The 18,037-nt window shown below is 35.5% G+C and overlaps 1 protein-coding gene across 1 annotated transcript; it reads right to left on the minus strand.

Annotated features, from left to right (window-relative positions):
* Nucleotides 1-875: 875 nt before the first annotated feature.
* LOC110093903 (UTP--glucose-1-phosphate uridylyltransferase) lies at nucleotides 876-16,785 on the minus strand. Its single transcript, XM_020818943.2, has 21 exons — nucleotides 16,618-16,785; nucleotides 16,462-16,509; nucleotides 16,280-16,371; nucleotides 16,108-16,198; nucleotides 15,658-15,718; nucleotides 15,481-15,558; nucleotides 15,348-15,398; nucleotides 15,177-15,250; nucleotides 10,693-10,765; nucleotides 10,530-10,587; nucleotides 10,369-10,415; nucleotides 10,233-10,298; nucleotides 4,178-4,210; nucleotides 4,034-4,086; nucleotides 3,884-3,959; nucleotides 3,751-3,807; nucleotides 3,584-3,667; nucleotides 3,400-3,498; nucleotides 3,220-3,324; nucleotides 1,196-1,267; nucleotides 876-1,087 (listed from the first exon to the last, which is right to left on the minus strand). Exons 1-21 carry the CDS (start codon nucleotides 16,689-16,691, stop codon nucleotides 1,061-1,063), a joined length of 1,419 nt encoding a protein of 472 aa, XP_020674602.1. The 5' UTR covers nucleotides 16,692-16,785; the 3' UTR covers nucleotides 876-1,060.
* Between the last annotated feature and the right edge of the window lie 1,252 nt (nucleotides 16,786-18,037).

Consider the following 18,037-nt stretch of genomic DNA (forward strand, 5'->3'; position numbering starts at 1 on the left):
GATACCTCTTGACAACTTATAAAAAAAATTTTGTTATAAATTTATAGGCATGTTTATCTTAGATTATCTCAAGACTTAAGTAATCAAAGTCATGTAGCCAATGTAGGCATGAGTGCAAGAACTATCATAATGTGAGGTAAAACTTAATTTGCCAAAAGATTAGGACCATTTTAATAGCCATAATTTTAATACAACTAAAAAACCTAATAAATTATAGGGATTTTGATTATAGTTGCTTTAGTGGCCACTAATAATTTCATTAATTAGGGTTGCTCGTATAAGGATCAAATATGATCAAGTATAATACCCAAAGGCTCATTTCCTTCAATTACATAGAGAACCCGAGATAACTTTTGTGTAATTTAAAGAAACATGTGATTTACAATCAAATATATTCTACATATAATGTAAAATATATATATTATGATATTTATTTACTTTAAAAATAAATTTCAGGGTTTAATTTTTTATATTAGATTACTTGAAGTACAATAATTTTTTCTTATGATTTGAAATATCATGATCAAGAAGCACTCATCATGTAGGGCTCTGCCAATAGGGTCGAGTGACGGTGTTCGCCGTTGCGAAGGTGAAGGTCATGAGGTTGAGAGGTGTCATGTATTCAAACTAGAAGATCGACACATATTGTTACTAGCAAGCGAGCGAAAGTGATGCGAGCGGAAGTGATGGCACGGGCATCGCAAATGTCATGTGTTCCCAATCTTGGTATAGAGTTTGAGGTCAAAGCAATGCAATTTATTGCAAAGTCTTCGAAATTAGATGCTTTCGAAACAACAACAACAACAACAAGCCTTTGTCCCATTATATGAGAGATGCTTTCGGAAAATGCAATCGTAGAAAATATAATGAAGACAAAAAAAAAAAGGGTTCGTAAAGCTCATCATTGAAAAAAAGGAAAGGTGAATATATCTTTAAACTGCAGTAAAAGCATGAGTATTTTTTTTTGTAGCTTCTCAGGGTTTATACATGATTGATTATTATTACCATTAATGAGCAGATGACTGCCATTGGAAAACTCCATATGCAAGAAAGCTAAAGCTTAGATATCCTCAGAGCTCTTGATCTCCTAAGAAAAAGGAAACAAGAGAGAGAGAGAGAGAGAGAGAGAGAGAGAGAGAGAGAGTCAGCAGCAATTGAGCTGAACATTGGAAATTATAAGGGTTTAGTAATATACCTTGTTTTCTATTACTGCATCATCAGGAACTTCTAACTTCTCTCCAGGGACTGCAGTTATTATCACCTTTCCCTTCAGCAAAATACGCACAAAGCAAACAAAATCAATAATCAACTAATTTGGGTGAAATATTGCAACAAATCTATAAACTACCAATATACCATTATTTATTTTATTTATTATGATATTTGAGGATTAAGGATAAATTAGACTAAAAATCGCAAAAAAAATACTATGTGAGACTTTATACAAAGCTTTGGATATCAAAGAATATTAAAATAGTTCTCCTACTAGGTCTACTACATAGGTTTAATGCTCCTAATAAGAAATCATTTTCATCTCCTTTGAAGCTTGTGACACATATTAACAAAAAAGAGACTTAAGAAGAAAATTAAATTGCATTAAAATTTTAAACAATTTGATAATGATAAATGCCTTGAAAGAATCTTCAGGTTTAAATTTCATTTATCTGGTCAAATATAAAAGTACATATTTCATCACAGGCAATATTTAAGCATTTGAGTTAGTTTTCTTAAAAGGAATTGTCTGTTAATCTAAGCATATATATGATATATATTCGGTTTTGTATTTTTATTTTTATTTTTAATTAGTTGCCCTCTACAATATTATTATGAGTTCTTAGCTTCCCTTAAGGATGCATGTCAGTATTTTTATTTCTTGGCTCATATCATATTAGTCATTTGTATGTTTTGACTGATTTTGTGAAAATATTCACAAAAAAAAAACTAACTGTTAATCGGCTGTTGATATGAAGAAGAAACATGCACTTTCAACCAATACACTTCTACATTCCAAAAGATTTCGAACAAGAGTATTAAATAAATTATCTGCTTGAAAGGTATTGCTGTATAAAATCATGTATTGTATAGGGTTAAATGCTAAAATTTTCAATAATTTATGATATTAATTGATTACTCAGTGTATCTTATTTGACTTCATTTCATGAGCTTCCAGCCCATGCCTAAGATTTTTCTTTCCATCGCTACTGATGGTGAATTGTAGAGATATCTTGTTCGCTGGTGTAATAAGTTGTATATAATTATTCATGGATTGCATTGTAAGAAGCACAATGGCTAAAACTTGATTTGCTTGATGAGTATCAAATGTTAAATTCATTGTCACTAATTTTTTCAAGGCAAGCAAATTTAATATAGATTTTAAAGTTCAGGCTTGTTGTAAATACAACTCTTGTGCTGCTAATTGAACACTACTTTCATTTATTTAGTAGTTTTTTTCTTTAGGTTATTTATGTAAGCATGCATATACTACAACAACAACAACAAGCCTTTATCCCACTACATGGGGTCGTCTACATGAATCATTTTTCTCCATTGTGTTTTATTAAGAATCATATTCTCATTTAAATCTAATAAAAAAATGTCATTTCTAATATTTTCTAACCAAGTTTTTTTTAAGTCTATCTGTATCTTTCTTAACATAAGCCAAATTGATGTGAAACAAAAGGGAATTGCAGGAATTTAATAAAATTTGTTAAGCTTGCCAATTTTAAAATTAATGTTTCACAAGATTAGATTCTAGGGTTTCTTAATTGTCATTTTGCTTTGGCATGCGGTTACAAAATAGATTAGAAGGACAATTAAAATAACATCAAAATGAAAGTAAAACTATATGTGCAAGTAATAAAAATCCAAGCATCAGTTGACTGTTTGAACAGAAAGATTGCTGTTATTGTTGAATCCAAACATTCTTCTAGTATGGTGTAGTTGTAGGTAGTAGCAAATTCATGGACATGTAGACCCAACCAATGACAACAATTAATCTTGTCAAAGTGAAATTAAATTATTTGTGGATCCAGCAATGCAAACACATCTCTTCCATTTTCATTTTCATTATTTTGTTCATTATTTTTATTAGTCAACAATTCCAACAATGTTGACTCAATGCGTATGACCAAGTGCATATTTTTAGTTATTCATACATCAAACACGAGAAAGTAATAACTAGTTGAATATAGAGACCAAAATTAGCTATAAAATGATTACCTTTAGGACTACTCCCGTGCCAAACCATACATCACCAGAAACCTTTAGACTATCTAGTTCAACAATGCTAGGAATGGACTTGAAACGAGCAAGAAAGTTGGCCACCTAACATAATAAAATTAAGCATTAAATCAAATGAAAATTTCAGTAAAGCAAGAGCTAATATGGATTCTATAACACCTTTTTAAATTCAGGTCCTAGTTCAATTGATGGGTTAGCAGGATTTTCTCTGGCTTTATTACGGACTACGAAGCCATCAACCAAGGTGTACAGATCGGACTGCAAAACAATGAAGAAATGAGATTAGCCATAACATTCTTTAATGCATCAGTATTAGGTTCATAATCATAGAAAATAGAGTAACCTGAACTAATAGTAAATCAGATGTTGCCTTCACGGGAAGAAAACGAGACCGTGGAACATTCACTCCGATAGCATTATCAAAAAACTAAAGGGCATCAAGAATTAATATTCTGGAAGTTGTCCACAATGAGATAAATGATAAAACTGTATATGCAGTAGAAACGTTACTCTGATTGCTGCCCCAGCAGCCGTTTCGAGTTGAAGAACCTTGATCCCATCTACTTCCTAGAAGCATGAAGGTTTCCATATGAACCAATGGTAATTTACAGTCAAGTGCATTTAGACCAGGAAAGAAACTCACCTTGGGGTTTGGGATAATCTCCATTTTTAGTGCATCTGCTTCTACAAGCCTTTTAATGGCCTTCAAGTTCACCCACCTGCATGAATCGTACGATAGATTAAATTTTAAACGTCATTTTAAGGTTAAATTCATTACAATGAGATAGCATACAAGTTGTTGGTATTGAAAATCTTGAATTTCTCGATGGATTTAAATTCATTCACCTGAAAGCAAAAAGATCATAAAAATAAGCTTAAACTAATTAACAAAAATTAGAAGTATTGAATATAAAATTACAATCCTCCAATGTCTTACATGTTCATCAGGAACCTGTGCAATTTCCAAAAGCTGCGAACATAAGCAAGAATGTTTTAGTTATTCTACCAAGGAGTTGATGGACAAGCAAGTTAATATAAAAAACCATACAATTTCCTTCATGATAGAATTGATAATTTAAAAATAGTTTTCAAGGAAGAATAAATATATTAGAGAGAACGGCAGAAAAAGGGTTTAATTCAGTTTACGCTAAAGCATTAAATAATTGACATGAATTATAACAGGCATAAACCAGAAGCAAGCACTAAGATTTTAGTCTCAAATTGAGCCTTCAATGATAGTTCATCATTTCTAGATTCAACTTTACCCTTCGGTGTTAGTTAATGTTTCATCTTTAATGGTCCCAGTGGTTCTTACCTGAGTATGGCTATTGGCTAAAATTTCATCAACGCATAAACATCTTAAAAAAAAATTGATATGAATGCAAATAAACGAATTTCCTCACTAAAAATTAAGATCGAGGATGAAAAATTAATATGCAGATCTTGTTGTATTCATGACACTTGGCGCATTTCTAGCAACTGAAATGCAAGAACCTTCCAGCAATCTCCCTTTAGTCTGTATAATTAATTCAGAACTAACCACCAAGCAAACCCACTTTTGTACTCATTATCTAGTATCCAGTCCCAGGCCGTGAAACTGGGATTGAAAGTTCTAATTAGAAAGAAGTGGTGTCATTAGCTCATGAATATGGAGATGTGGCATCAACTCATGGGGTTATAAAGATATACAGCAACTATTACCAACAAATTTAAGAGATTTTTATAGTTTCCTAAATGTATGTTGACCCTCTGTATCGTGTAAAACAAAAAAAAAAAGGAAATCAAATCTCACCTGCCCTCATCCTGCACGTCGTGGCCACGTCGGAACCATTCCAACGTCGTTTCATAGCACGACACCGCACGACCTCACTGGAGCGTCGTCAAAGAAATGAAAATGAGAGGCTTTCGACCTCTCACGATCACCCTCTCTCGCTTGGCCTTGCTCGTTCGACGGCGTACCCTTCCTGTTCGGTCGGAAAAGCTAGAACGGGAACTCGCTCGCTGTAGAGGTAGCTTTCTCCCATTCGAGCGCTTCTTCGGCTTTCCCATGGCTGGTCGAGCCCGCACCTTCGACGACTTTTCCTTATGTCAGATCGGAAGCAAGATCGGGAGCTCGCCTGTGAAGGTAACTCTCTCCCCGTGAAGCGCTTCTCCGGCTCCTTCGCTGTTCGACTTTGCTCCTTCGTCGGCTTCCCTTCCTGTCTGATCGCAAGCAACGACGGGAGCTCGTGCTGTGAAGATAACTTTCTATCCTTCACGTGCTCTTCTCCGGCAAAATCCCGTGGATCCGCCGAACCCGAGAGAGAGAGGGAGAGATGTTGTTTTATTATTATTATTTTATTTTTTAATTATAATTAATTTAATTAATTATATTTATTATTATTAATTATGTTTATTTTTAATTAAATGATTATAATTAATTTTTTTAATTAATTATAATTAAATTTAATTGAAATTAATTTAATTAATAATTTTTAATTATTATTAATTATGATTAATTAATTATCATTTATTGAAGCTAATTAATATGAATTAATTATAATTAATTAAATTTAATTATAATTAATCATTACTAATTAATTTCATTAAATATCATTAATTATTTTTAATTAATTATAAGTAAATTTAATTAAATTAAATTAAATATTAATAAAAATAAAGATGCCCTTGCCTCGGCTTTCTGTGCCCTTCACCGTCAGTCCGCCAGTCTTCAAGGTATACATTTCTAACTTAAATCCCGCCCTCGACGCGCTTGACGCACCGGTGGACCCTCTATAAGCGCTCTTGTAGCACGGTGGGAGGGAATGGTGCGACATGTGCGACGAGGCGGGTAAGCCCTATACACGCTCTTGTAGCGTGGTGGGGACAGTCCTCGACACTGACACCAACGACTGCTACGCAAGGTATAATTTCTAAATCTAAGATTTCCCATTTTCGACGTTTGCAGCGGATCGGAGAACCACCTATACGCGCTCTTGTAGCACGGTGGGAGGAAATATGGTCCGGTGCCTACGACGAGGTGGATAATCGTCTAAAACTCATATTCTCGTTCTCGTAGTGTGCAACGGACCGGGGAACCACCTATCGCGCTCTTGTAGCACGTAGGAGGGAGCCCGGTGCGGTGCCTACGACGAGACGGGTAATCACTTCAAATCCCTTTTTCGGCGTTTGTAGCGGACCGGAGAACCACCTATACGTGCTCTTGTAGCACGGTAGGAGGGAGCTCGGTGCGACGCATACGACGAGGTGGGTAAGCCCTATACACGCTCTTGTAGCGTGGTGGGGAGAGCTACTGGTGTTCTCGTACGTGTACTGTTGAAGGCCCCATACATGCTCTTGTAGCATGGTGGGGTGAAAATTTGTACAGCCGCGGTGTCTAAGGACACCTACCATACACGCTCGAGTAGCGTGGTGGGAAGGTCCAGCTCCCCTATTTTCCCCCAAATGAGGGATATGCTGGGGTGCTGCCGAAATTTTCACTGAAGTACACAAAGCCTGAACAATTTGAAGACATCATTTGAGCAACAGTACGAAGGACCTGTACTTGAACAAAATGCACAGAACTTGAATTAAGATGTGCAAAGTACTTGTACGAACAACAAAGAACAAGGACCTGTACTCAAATGAACAAGAACAGAGGACTTGTTGACTTGAACCTGAACAAAATTTATATAATTTCTAAAGGTCAAATCCAAATGAAATAAAATCAAACTGGAATCACATCCGAGCCAAATTGAATATTCAATTGAACTTGCAAGGACTTCAGAAGACCCTGAACAAGTACTTGAACATGCACTTTGAACTCAAACCAGGTTGAATACAAGAATCTGTAAACTTGAACACTGAGACTTGATCCGGATTAAGTATAGTGAATTGAACTCGGATGGAACTTGCAAAAATCAAATTTGAACTTGCAGACCAAAATTGGATCTAACCTCAACAAGAATCAATAAATTCTAATTTGGATCAAATGTTGAGCATCAATAAACAAACGAAAGAGTTGTGCTGGACAATATTCCAAAGTTGTTATTCACATGCAAACAAGTGACTCGTAGCAAGAGGTCTTTTGTACGAATTCAACCGTCATTTGATTTCAAATACATCAAGATTTCTGCAAACAAAAGAAGTTGGTGGGTGAAGAATACAATGCAACACCTACGAATAATGACGGCTGATGCAACCTGCATATAATCAATATCTCCAAATTACAATCAACAAGGACTTAACTCTAGGGAAAGTACATCAATCCTCCTGGTATATCAAGACACAGATATGGTGGCCATCCTACAAATATATGTAAAGAGACTACAACAACATTATCAACTATGCCTGTAGATTGAGACATCAATACTGGTACTTGATAGTAGAGGACCAGTCTTTACAAACAAATTCAATTTGCAAACGAGTATAATTGATAACCACCTGAGATTGGTGAAAAGGTGGATATGGAGGAAGGACAATGGTTCTTCTACAAACACTTCCAGGAGGTCGTAGTGGATACAACGACTCCCTGCAAACGAACACTTGTGGATAACAACAGTGGATATGTCGAGGTACAACGAACCACTGTGGGCACAAGTACAAGCATTGCCTACGACAGTGGTGATCAAAGTGCTGTCAGTATACCGGGTACAAAGGCAACCCGATGTACGAAAAAGGACACCCCCTGGCATAAGAGAGGAAATGTTTGAACAAATTAGAACCAAATTTCCTGGTGTTCCAAAGTCTCTTCTTAGTTCTATACTTGAGAAGAAAATCGTTCAGGTGCCCACAAACACTGGAAATAACAAGTCCACTACACCGAAGAGCCTAAAAAGAGTTCTTTTCAAATCAACGATCATTGACTCCAAAGTCCAGAAAGTCCCGTCCCCGGTGAATGAGAAAAGGGGAGAAAATATCAAGATGAGAAGATGCCTCGTAACACCAATAATCCAACGCCATCGGATCTGCAACACTTATACAAGCAGACAGAAGGCGTCCACAAACTACAACGCCACCGGATCTGCAACGCTTATGCAAGCAGACAGAAGGCGTCTAAAAACTACAAGGACCGCCACCAAATCTGCAACACTTATGCAAGCAGACAGAAGGCGTCCAGATCTACAACTCGCCGCCACCGAATCCGCAACACTCGTACTAGCGGACAGAAGGCGGGTATAGGCTCTCAAATGAAATGTTGTGTATTCAAAAGGAAATTACCTACACAACTACAAATATTTCAATACCCCTGCACGTGCACCATAATTTGTATGCACATAGGTACACTAAAGGGGAAAATACAATCTCGACTAGCATGGGTCCCGACGAGCGTGTTATTGGTACGCTTGATGCCTAGGGATGCTCCGCATGTCGATAAGTGAATTCCAGTTCGAACCCGATCTTTCTATATGGATTAATAGAAGTCGACAGGGTTTGAACTTTCAAATAAATAGATAGTTGTGGGGACCGGTGTATTTGTTTTAATACATTCATATTAGGCCTTCAAGGCCTATAATCAAGAGAATTCACAAACAAAGGCATCAAGCTTGAGAAACCCGATCCTCTATTAATAGCTCCACAGAGTTGACAATGTTCATCCACAAAATGGAAATGACCTCAAATACACCCCGTTGATGGCCATATTGAATGTTTATCTCAACGGAGGGGTTTACAAATACTTTCAAATTATATCCAAATGCTCATCAAAATTCAAAACTCCAAAAATCATCCAAAGTCCAAGATATTTAAAATTGAAATCCATCCATCAAACACTTAAAGCAAAATTCATCCACCCTCCGCAATAGGTTGCCGAGCTGAGATAGCTAAATTTACTTCGGCTCACATAGAGTTAATGCCTAGTCGAAAATATTACTAGGGATCATTCTCAAACAATCTCCTGCCATTAAGGAAGTAATACGTGTCCTTTGACTGACGCTTTTGCCGCTAGATGACACCGCAGGATAATTGGTTATGACCTAGGGCCTCTAAACCGAGTGGTTTTGCCGCTAAATGGCACCACGAAATACCGATTATGGCCAGAGCCAATACACTCCTTAATGACATCAAATCCTTGAGATATGAATCAATAGGATATGATCGATATGGCACAAAGCCCTCTATTAATAAAGGTGGATTCAAATTTATCCCATTAGACAAACATTCACCCCAGGTCAACAAGGTCTCCTTGGACGAAGCAACTCATGGCTACTGACAAGGATCCTTCTGTTATGTTGGGTCGACTACCTCCTCTGACTAAGTAGACCCGGGACCACGATGGCCCGAGACAACGGAACCATGGGATCTTGATCGGGTCTATCATCCACTCCCCCACCATCCGCTTTAAGTGAAAGATGGTGAAGATTTATATTTTAAATATTAAACTTGAACTTCCAACATCCAAACCCTTCAGAATCTTCAAATTCTCAAATCCAAACCAATGTTGCTACTATATGCCAGATACTACGTATCTCTACGTATCTGATTGACGACTAGCCTTAATCGAAAGTTCTCTCTCGTGATCGGGAGAGGTAATTAACTATAGGGGCTTGCGCCTATAGGAAACCAGAACTCATATCATAAAGTCCTCACAAAATGATGACGAAATCTCTGGGTAGTGTTTTAACTACAAACCCAATGGCCTTCCAAAATTTACCTCGGAACTTATTTCGTTAAAACTCCCTCGCCGAATAAAAGAAAAATAGCAGTGCGGCGGGGAGGCCGGGGCCGAATTTTCGGAGCCCAAAATGTAACATCAGCAATTTTTAATGTTGTCAGTAATGTGATGCCATTATATATAACTTGATAGATGGAGGAAGAAATTAAAAAAAAAAAGTGTAATCCATAGTTCGACACTAAATAAGAATTGCCCTTTGTAAACTGTAACCATTCAACTAGTTCTGTTGGTAAATAGAAACATAACTTATAATTTCAGGCATGAGGATTATATAAACAAAGTTAGATAAAATTATGTGAATTAAAGTTGGAATGGAATGAAAAATGTTCCTTCAACATACCTGAACCCTTCCTTCATATGAGATTAGTGTTCCACCTTTAACATCAGCTAAGGTTTTAGGAGTCACCTGGAGGAATACATGATTCAGATAATTAGGTCCTTCACTACGGCCAAACATCACTGACAATTTTTGTTACCTCCATGCAGTACTCATTCTCATTGTTGATCAAATGATTTAGAATCTCTGTTACATAGCAGGAAAACAAATTGATTAGAAGAACATATTTCATTAAAACCAAAATTCAATAACAATAGAAAAAAAAAAAAAAATCTAATTGTAACAATCATTTAAGCATACTTATGTCGACTATAGCACCAAGGTTATCTGAGTTTGCAATGAAGACATACTCCTTTCCCTGCAGAGGAAAACAGGTAGAATATGTAGATTCTAGTTAAATATTCAGTAATCGCTACTTAGGGAGATGCATGCTTCAGGATTCATCCTGCAAACTTCATAACACCTGAGATAGCAAGAACTCAAGCTTTCCACTGTTCACCAACGATGGGAATACATCACCGTGCCCTGGAGGGTACCTTCAAGTTACAAAGAATAAACTAAGTTTTATTAATAAATGTTATTGGAGATTGGACAAGGCAAAAAAAAAAACAGTTTTTTTTTTTAAACATTGCGTTGAGTTTACATTTACCAAGGAAGCTTAAGGCATGCATTTTTTGTTTTTCTGTTTTTTTTCTCTAGTAATTTCAAATATTCTTCAATGCTTTTGAGATTTGGCTACAAATGGTAAGTAATGCTGTTAGTAATACAGCAGGAGCATTGTATTTATTTCTCTAAGCAAAATTTGTGTTGGGAGCTCTCTGCTAAGTTTAAAATTTAATTTATAGGAGAACACAGAATGTATGTGCAATATTAGGTTTAGAGACCAACATCTTATTCTTTTATACAGCACAGGATAATTGAGACGGAGCAAATAGATTGGTGAACAAATACTCCACAAAAATCCAATCCAGAAATTGAACATCTTAACCATATTATTTAGTCTAGTTCAGGATTTCCACGTAGTCCAGTTAGTTCAGTCAAGTAAGCTGGCTTAATCAAACTAATTCATCCTGCAAGTTTGTAAGCAAAACGAGGCGAACCAATGGATTGTCTGTTGATTTGAACTGACATTTACGTTCACAGTGCTAAGCAGAGTTTGGCCTAGTTCTCATTCCAGTTCAGCAGTTCCTGAGATGGCAAAATTTAAGCCAAACTAACCCAACGTTAAGTTGATCAAGAATCTGTAGATCAATTATTAAGAGTAAAATTTAATCAAACTTCCAAAATATGATGAGGCACACAATAGAAGGTCGTGATTGTGGTGAGACACAAACGATCAAGCGATGATCGAGATTGCAGCGAGGCACGCATGATCAAGCGACACATGATGAAGTGCACATGCGTAACAGGATTAGCACCCTTCCATCGTATTAATCTTCCCATAGATAATTTTAGGCAAATCATAAAGAACATTGGCAACTCTCATTGTAGATTTGTTGCCTTAAACTTCCCATAGATAATTTTAGGAGTATTTCAGAAGCTCCCGGATCTATTAGTATTGTCAGTTTTATAATGATACCTTCATAATTATTATTAACTGCATCTGAGAGGTCAATTTGGTTTCCATCGTATGTCGCTAGTGACTTTATAATTGAATTGGAAGTAGGTGAAATTCATATGGAACTTTGATATGGAACCTTCAATTCGTAAGTTTATTTATGTGAATATGTTACTGGCATCATTTAAATTGAAGAGCGTAGCCCGACTGACCTTTAATATGAACTTGCCTTTTCCATAGCTAGCATCTATAATATTTGAATTTAATTTGCAAGCTTGTAGCATTCTACTTTATCCTTCAAATTCTATACATTTAACGACCAAATTGTTCAAACCATAATTGCATATGGCTACATAAGTCTTCAAAAATGTCATGTTGCATATATCTATTTTAATCAATTGCTCATATGTTGCTTGCAATTCTCAACTTGATGTTTTATTCCAATTCTTTATTTCTATTTCGAACAGTATGTTAGGTTGTAAGTGAAGATTAAGGTTTTGTAGGCAATCGTATAGGTTGGGGTAAAATTGGTGGTGCACTTAGCAGGATGATTACGATTTCTAGCTTAAGAAGTTCTGGGGGAGGTGGTAGAATTGAGGAGGCTATTGTGATGTAGCTTGGTGATTTGGCGGTTTGGGCTATAATTTTAGTGAGAATTTTTATTGTTGCTAGATGAGAGGCAATGAAACTATAGATTCAAGTTGATATGCCATATGGCATAAGCTATTAGCTTCTTTATCAATATGGATGCAAGGGTCTCACAAGCTGCATCAACATAAGGATAACGATAATAGTAATGATAATTATGAGTATTAAAATCATAACAATAATCATAATACAAAGTATTATAATAAAATGAACCCATAATAAGGAGGTTAAAATGTTAGTTGGATGCATTTGTTGTTTGCAATAAACTATGAAGAAGTGAGGGTTTAGGAGATGTAAGCGATATGCACGAGTGCAAGTGCGAAGATGACCATGGCAACGAGCAACCCTGCAAACAATGAAAATAAGTAAAGGAGGTTGTTCACTTAGTTGCAAATAGTGAACAGAAAGATGTGTTCATTAATTTGGAAATAGGAGATAGTGTTGTAGGGATCGTGAAGGCAAAAGCATGTGCATAAGTGAGACATGTTTTAAGCAAGTATGTAGTGTGAGTTGGGATGCAAATAGATAAAGCAGAGTGAGAGCAATGAGGATCATGAGATGGTCGAAAGAGTAGGTGGATAGAAAGAAGAAGGCATCAAGAGCAGCACAACTAGAGTTAGGGAGAGTGGCATAATGGAGTTAGCGAGAGCAACACTAAGATATCAAGGGCATTATGGACGTTTAAAAGTCATAAGCGAATGAGAGTGGGAAATGAATACAATGCTAGATAGTCACCAAAATTGATCTAGATTTGAAAAGGTGCATCATGCAGGATAGACAGGCAAGTTGCATGATCAACTGCTAGACGCGCTTGAGTAGGATGCACAAAAAAAGGAAATAATGTGCACTCAGGTGAGTTACAGGATATCACATGCAAAGAAGAAGAGGCGGCGGTTTACAGTCGAAGGAATCACATAGGACTAATTACTACATAAAAAAAAAGGAAAAGAGAATAAAGAAACTGTTAGTTTATAATTGGATCAAGGGATAACACTCATAATTAAAATCACTAAACACTCTATTCATTAAATCAACAACCCAAACACAAGCTAGGAATCCCTGTTTATAGAAATAAGGTTAAATGCAAGACTGTTTAATTTAGAATCAAATCAGATCATAGCCAAAATAAAATCAAACCCTAAACAATGCAAAATCAAACCCAAGATTATCTAGAATGATAATTCATTCTAATTTAAAATAAAATAAAAACTAGTAATCCTAATAAAATTTCCACAGCTTTCTATAATACTAAAAAAATCTAGGAATTATTATCTAGTGCTGCATCATAAATTTATAAAATTATAATTAGGTTGATGAAGTTGAATGAATATGATTGTTGCATAATAAAAAAAGTGGTTGATAACTAAATTGCACATGACAGAAATAAAAAATATAAAGATAAATATGTGGCAAAATTATGAGATATAAATCAAAGAATAACTATATTTGATGAACGATTGTAGTGATAACTATTAAAGATAAAGTAATTGAAAATAGAGTTAGGGTGTCTGGACATGTACAATTATGAGCAGAAAATACACTAATTACATGAGTAGATAAAATTAATATCAGCTCATTAGGAAGGAGAAAGGATAGATTAAAGTAACATAAAAATTATTCAAAATGATTCGCACAGTATAGGCTTAAAACCAGACAAAAAAGATAAATTTTTCCATATTTAATTACCATTTCAAGCCCATTTTATAGGTTAACTAAAATGGTAATGAGTTCACGATGCAATTGAGAAAGGTGAAACTAGGCATCTAAAGTTGTGACTTAATAAAGAGGGAGTTCAATTAAATGTGTGGGGTGGAGTTTCTTTGAGTGATAACTCAACGACTTCTTATGTAAGTAAAGACATAGAGGGTCATGGTTTTCTCTCCTAGGACATGACCAAAATAAAAAAGGGAGATCAAGAGAAGGATATCCTATGGAGGACGATTCATTATTATTGTATTCTTAGAGATTTAATGAGAAAGTAATTCTTCTTCTCTTTGGCTTTCTAATGAGAAAAATTGCTCCAATATTTTAATGAGATCTTAACACTACATTCTTCATTATCATTCTATAAAAGAGGATTTCATCTATCTTGTTATGCATCTTAGTGGATATTTATGCCTCCTCACTCTATGAATGTAAGTCGTTATTGATCAAACCAAGTAAATTTAGTGTTACTTTATATATGATTCATATTTTATAGAGGTGGATTCACTTGTTAACTTTAGCGCTCTCAAAGAAAGTGAGTCTGTCATGTGCTTCAACAAGGAAAAAATGAAGATTTATAAAGCTGACCATGAATAATCAAGATAAGGTTAATCATGATGATGAGAATGATATACTCACCATGGTTGAAATACGGTGATGATACTGAGAAATTCAAGAATTGACAGCACAAATATTCACAAGTCAACAACTAGAGATGTTGAGACAAGATTTTAAAAATGAAGAACGAACTGTAACAATAATCAAAACACTAGTTCATAAGTGAACTAGGCATGAAAACTTTAGAAACTTGATGAAAAGATTTACGATAAATAAAGAACCACCTCCAATTCTATTTCAAAAAGAATAATTCATACTACTATCAGAAGAATGGTTGACAAGAAATGCCACAATAGGTGGATGTTTTATAAAGGTGTGGCTTTCGACATCACAAAGGCAACATTAAACAAGCTGCCATTAGCAATATAAATAAGTTCCAATGTGCATATCATAACTTCAATAGATCTGCTATCACTTACCAGCCATCCCTCCCTGTTTCTCCTTTGCTTGGCAGAGGCAGAAAATCATCAATTACCAAGCGAGGATATTGGCTCTGGGAAATAGCACAACATACAGACAAGATGAAAAAGTTTTGCCAAAGCATTCAGTAAAAAAAAATAATAATTACTTGAAGGAAGCTACATTCAGACCTGGTTGAAGGTATGAATTTCAATGTTTGAGTTGGTATATTTCTCAACAATCTTCAGAGGATACAAATTAGTTGGTCAGTCCATATCCTACAGGAGTGTACTTCCAATGTGAACATATCTACTGGATACTCACCTTCAATGTGTCATCATGGGTATTGAATGAGTTCATCAAAAGTAAAGGGACATTGCATCCATACTTCTTGTTGAGAGACTGTATTCAACAAGTAGGGTTCAACCGTAGATTTCATAATCAATGCAAACAAAATTATTATAAAAAATAATAAGGAATGCTCATTCAGCATAGTTTTACCTCTATTTGAATAACAATGAGATCAAGAAATGTAAATCCATTTCGAACTTCTATGACAGACCTGCAAAAGAAATATCATTCTTATTCAACCTAGTAAAACACGAGCATCACTAATTTGCAAATATGGATGAAACATAATATATATATATATATATATATATATAGCATGCCCAAAGCCCTCACAAGGATCACAATACATTGAAGCTCAAGCACATAGCACGCATCTTGAAGCACATAGTATTATCTAAGCAACTGAATGTAGGATAAATTTTGAGCAACTCCTTGCATAATTGCCATTATTTTGTTACTCTATTTAAAGTTGAAAAGAACTCATCTCACAGCTTTGCTTCCCATAAGAATCCATGCACAATAAAACAAACAAAAAAGCTCTATTTGCAAGAATGAAATAAGTTCTGTTGTCAGATCTAACGAGTTGAAATTGGAACTTACTTAGGGCCAGTACAGCCCATCGTCGTCCCCAACCCACCATTGAGCTTTAGAACAGCGAGCTTGTCCAGAATCTTCTTAGTCGCTTCAAGATCTGCAATAGCAGAGCTAAATACAACTTCCGATAAATAATCAAAACCTCACTACATTTTCCACAAGACTGGACAACAAATACCGTCAGGTGGAGCAGCCAAGGATTCATATGGCACGACAACCTCGTCCGTCGGAGTCTGAATCTTACTCCACTCAACATGCTCGGCCTCTCCACTTCAATCAAACAACCACAAACACTCAAATCCCTCAAGCACATAAAAGAACAGAAAAATCAATAGAAAATGAACAGAACCCGACATCTACCTCAAGTAGCGAGAGACCAAACTAATGAATCCGGATTTCTCATTCTCACTGAAAAAACAGAACGTGCAAACCCGAAACTAAGATCGGAGCTCAAATTTCGATACGAAACGAAACAAAAATAAATAAATAAGCAAGGACGCTCATATCCTCAGCTACCTGATCTGATCGAGACCAGCAACAGCGGTCTGCAGCTTTGAGATCTTCTCAGTTTCAGAGGCGACGGCCGCCATTGGAGGCGAAGATAAACTGATGTGAAGAAAAGGAGAAAGAGAATCCGAGACCAGTCGGAGAAGCAAGAAATGAACGAAAGATGATATAGCTGACAAGAAATGGTGAGATCAGGATTTGCCCTCAAGATGGAAAGTTAACGGCATCAAAACGGAGAATCAACAATTATCTGAAACTACTAACGGAATATTCTACGGAAAATGCCCAGAGGAATCGAGGAGAGAACGTGAGCTACGAGGTGTACATGATTCTATGAACAGCATTGTTAAAAAAATAGAAGATTTAGTTGCGTGTACGAAGTTACTATAATGTCGATTGAGAATTTTAACAAAATATTTCCCCAAGAAAGAATTCTAACAAAACTTGTGTTGGGCACTATAAAGTGAATTTAGCTAAAAAAATAGAGGGAGGTTATTATACTATTTTATACTTTATATAATTATCATCAATAATGTCATTATAATATCAATGGTGCCATCCATCATAACTCAATGTGGGAGAGATTATTACGTGCGGAGTCTGGACGTGGCTTTTCGTCCGGACTACAATCACACAAAGACACTTAGATTTTATCTCTATCTTGTACAAGAGATTATTACGTGTGGAGTCCAGATACATAGGACCGTTCGGTTTTGCGACAGTGAACAGTAAAACCACTTGTGCTTTTACTATTCATCATTGTGATTTTACTGTTCACAGTCATAAAACAAAACGGTTCTCTGTGTCCAGACTCCGCACGTAATAATCTCTCCTCTGTATACAAGAGAGAGAAAAAAATCCGCATGTCTTCCTATCATTCACGTTTGAATGACGTATGCACTTCGCACCCGAATAATCTTCCCATTATGGATACTAACATGATCGCTGCATAAATTTACTTACAATATTCAATTAAAATAAATTTACTCAAATTTAAGATATCAAATATATATTCCATTTTGCACTAAAATAATTATATTATAATAAATAAAATAATAAAAATGCTAAATAATCTCAAGCAACCCCTAAGTTATTATAAGACCAATGATGCTCAAGAAATAAAACCAAGTTTTAGAAGGCTAAGCTAAAGCAATTTAGGGAGAAGAAGAGGAAATATGTGTTTTTGTGATTATTATTGTATTTTCTCTATTGTTAAGTATTGAGCATATTAAGCAATGGAAATAAGAATTGCATTTCGTTTAGTTAATAGTACGAATGTTTAAGAAAATGTATATAATTCTATGTTGAATAAGAAAGTTGATGAATCTTTCCCTTCTATGAAATAGAACTGGAAAATGCATATTTTTCTCCATGTTGAAATGTAGAACCTCTAATGATTATATCGAATTTCATTATTTGCATTTGTTGC

Source organism: Dendrobium catenatum, unplaced genomic scaffold, assembly GCF_001605985.2.
Source record: "Dendrobium catenatum unplaced genomic scaffold, ASM160598v2 fragScaff_scaffold_737, whole genome shotgun sequence".
NCBI classification, from domain to species: Eukaryota; Viridiplantae; Streptophyta; class Magnoliopsida; order Asparagales; family Orchidaceae; genus Dendrobium; species Dendrobium catenatum.

What these genes read in the sequence shown, in the direction of transcription:
- LOC110093903 (XM_020818943.2), bottom strand. Translation starts at nt 16,691, where the DNA reads ATGGCGGCCGTCGCCTCTGAAACTGAGAAGATCTCAAAGCTGCAGACC. An exon ending in CTGATTTACTATTAGTTCAG is followed by an intron (nt 3,499 to 3,583) that starts GTTACTCTATTT and finishes ATTGTTTTGCAG; the next exon opens with TCCGATCTGTACACCTTGGT. An exon ending in TAGGACCTGAATTTAAAAAG is followed by an intron (nt 3,325 to 3,399) that starts GTGTTATAGAAT and finishes TTATTATGTTAG; the next exon opens with GTGGCCAACTTTCTTGCTCG.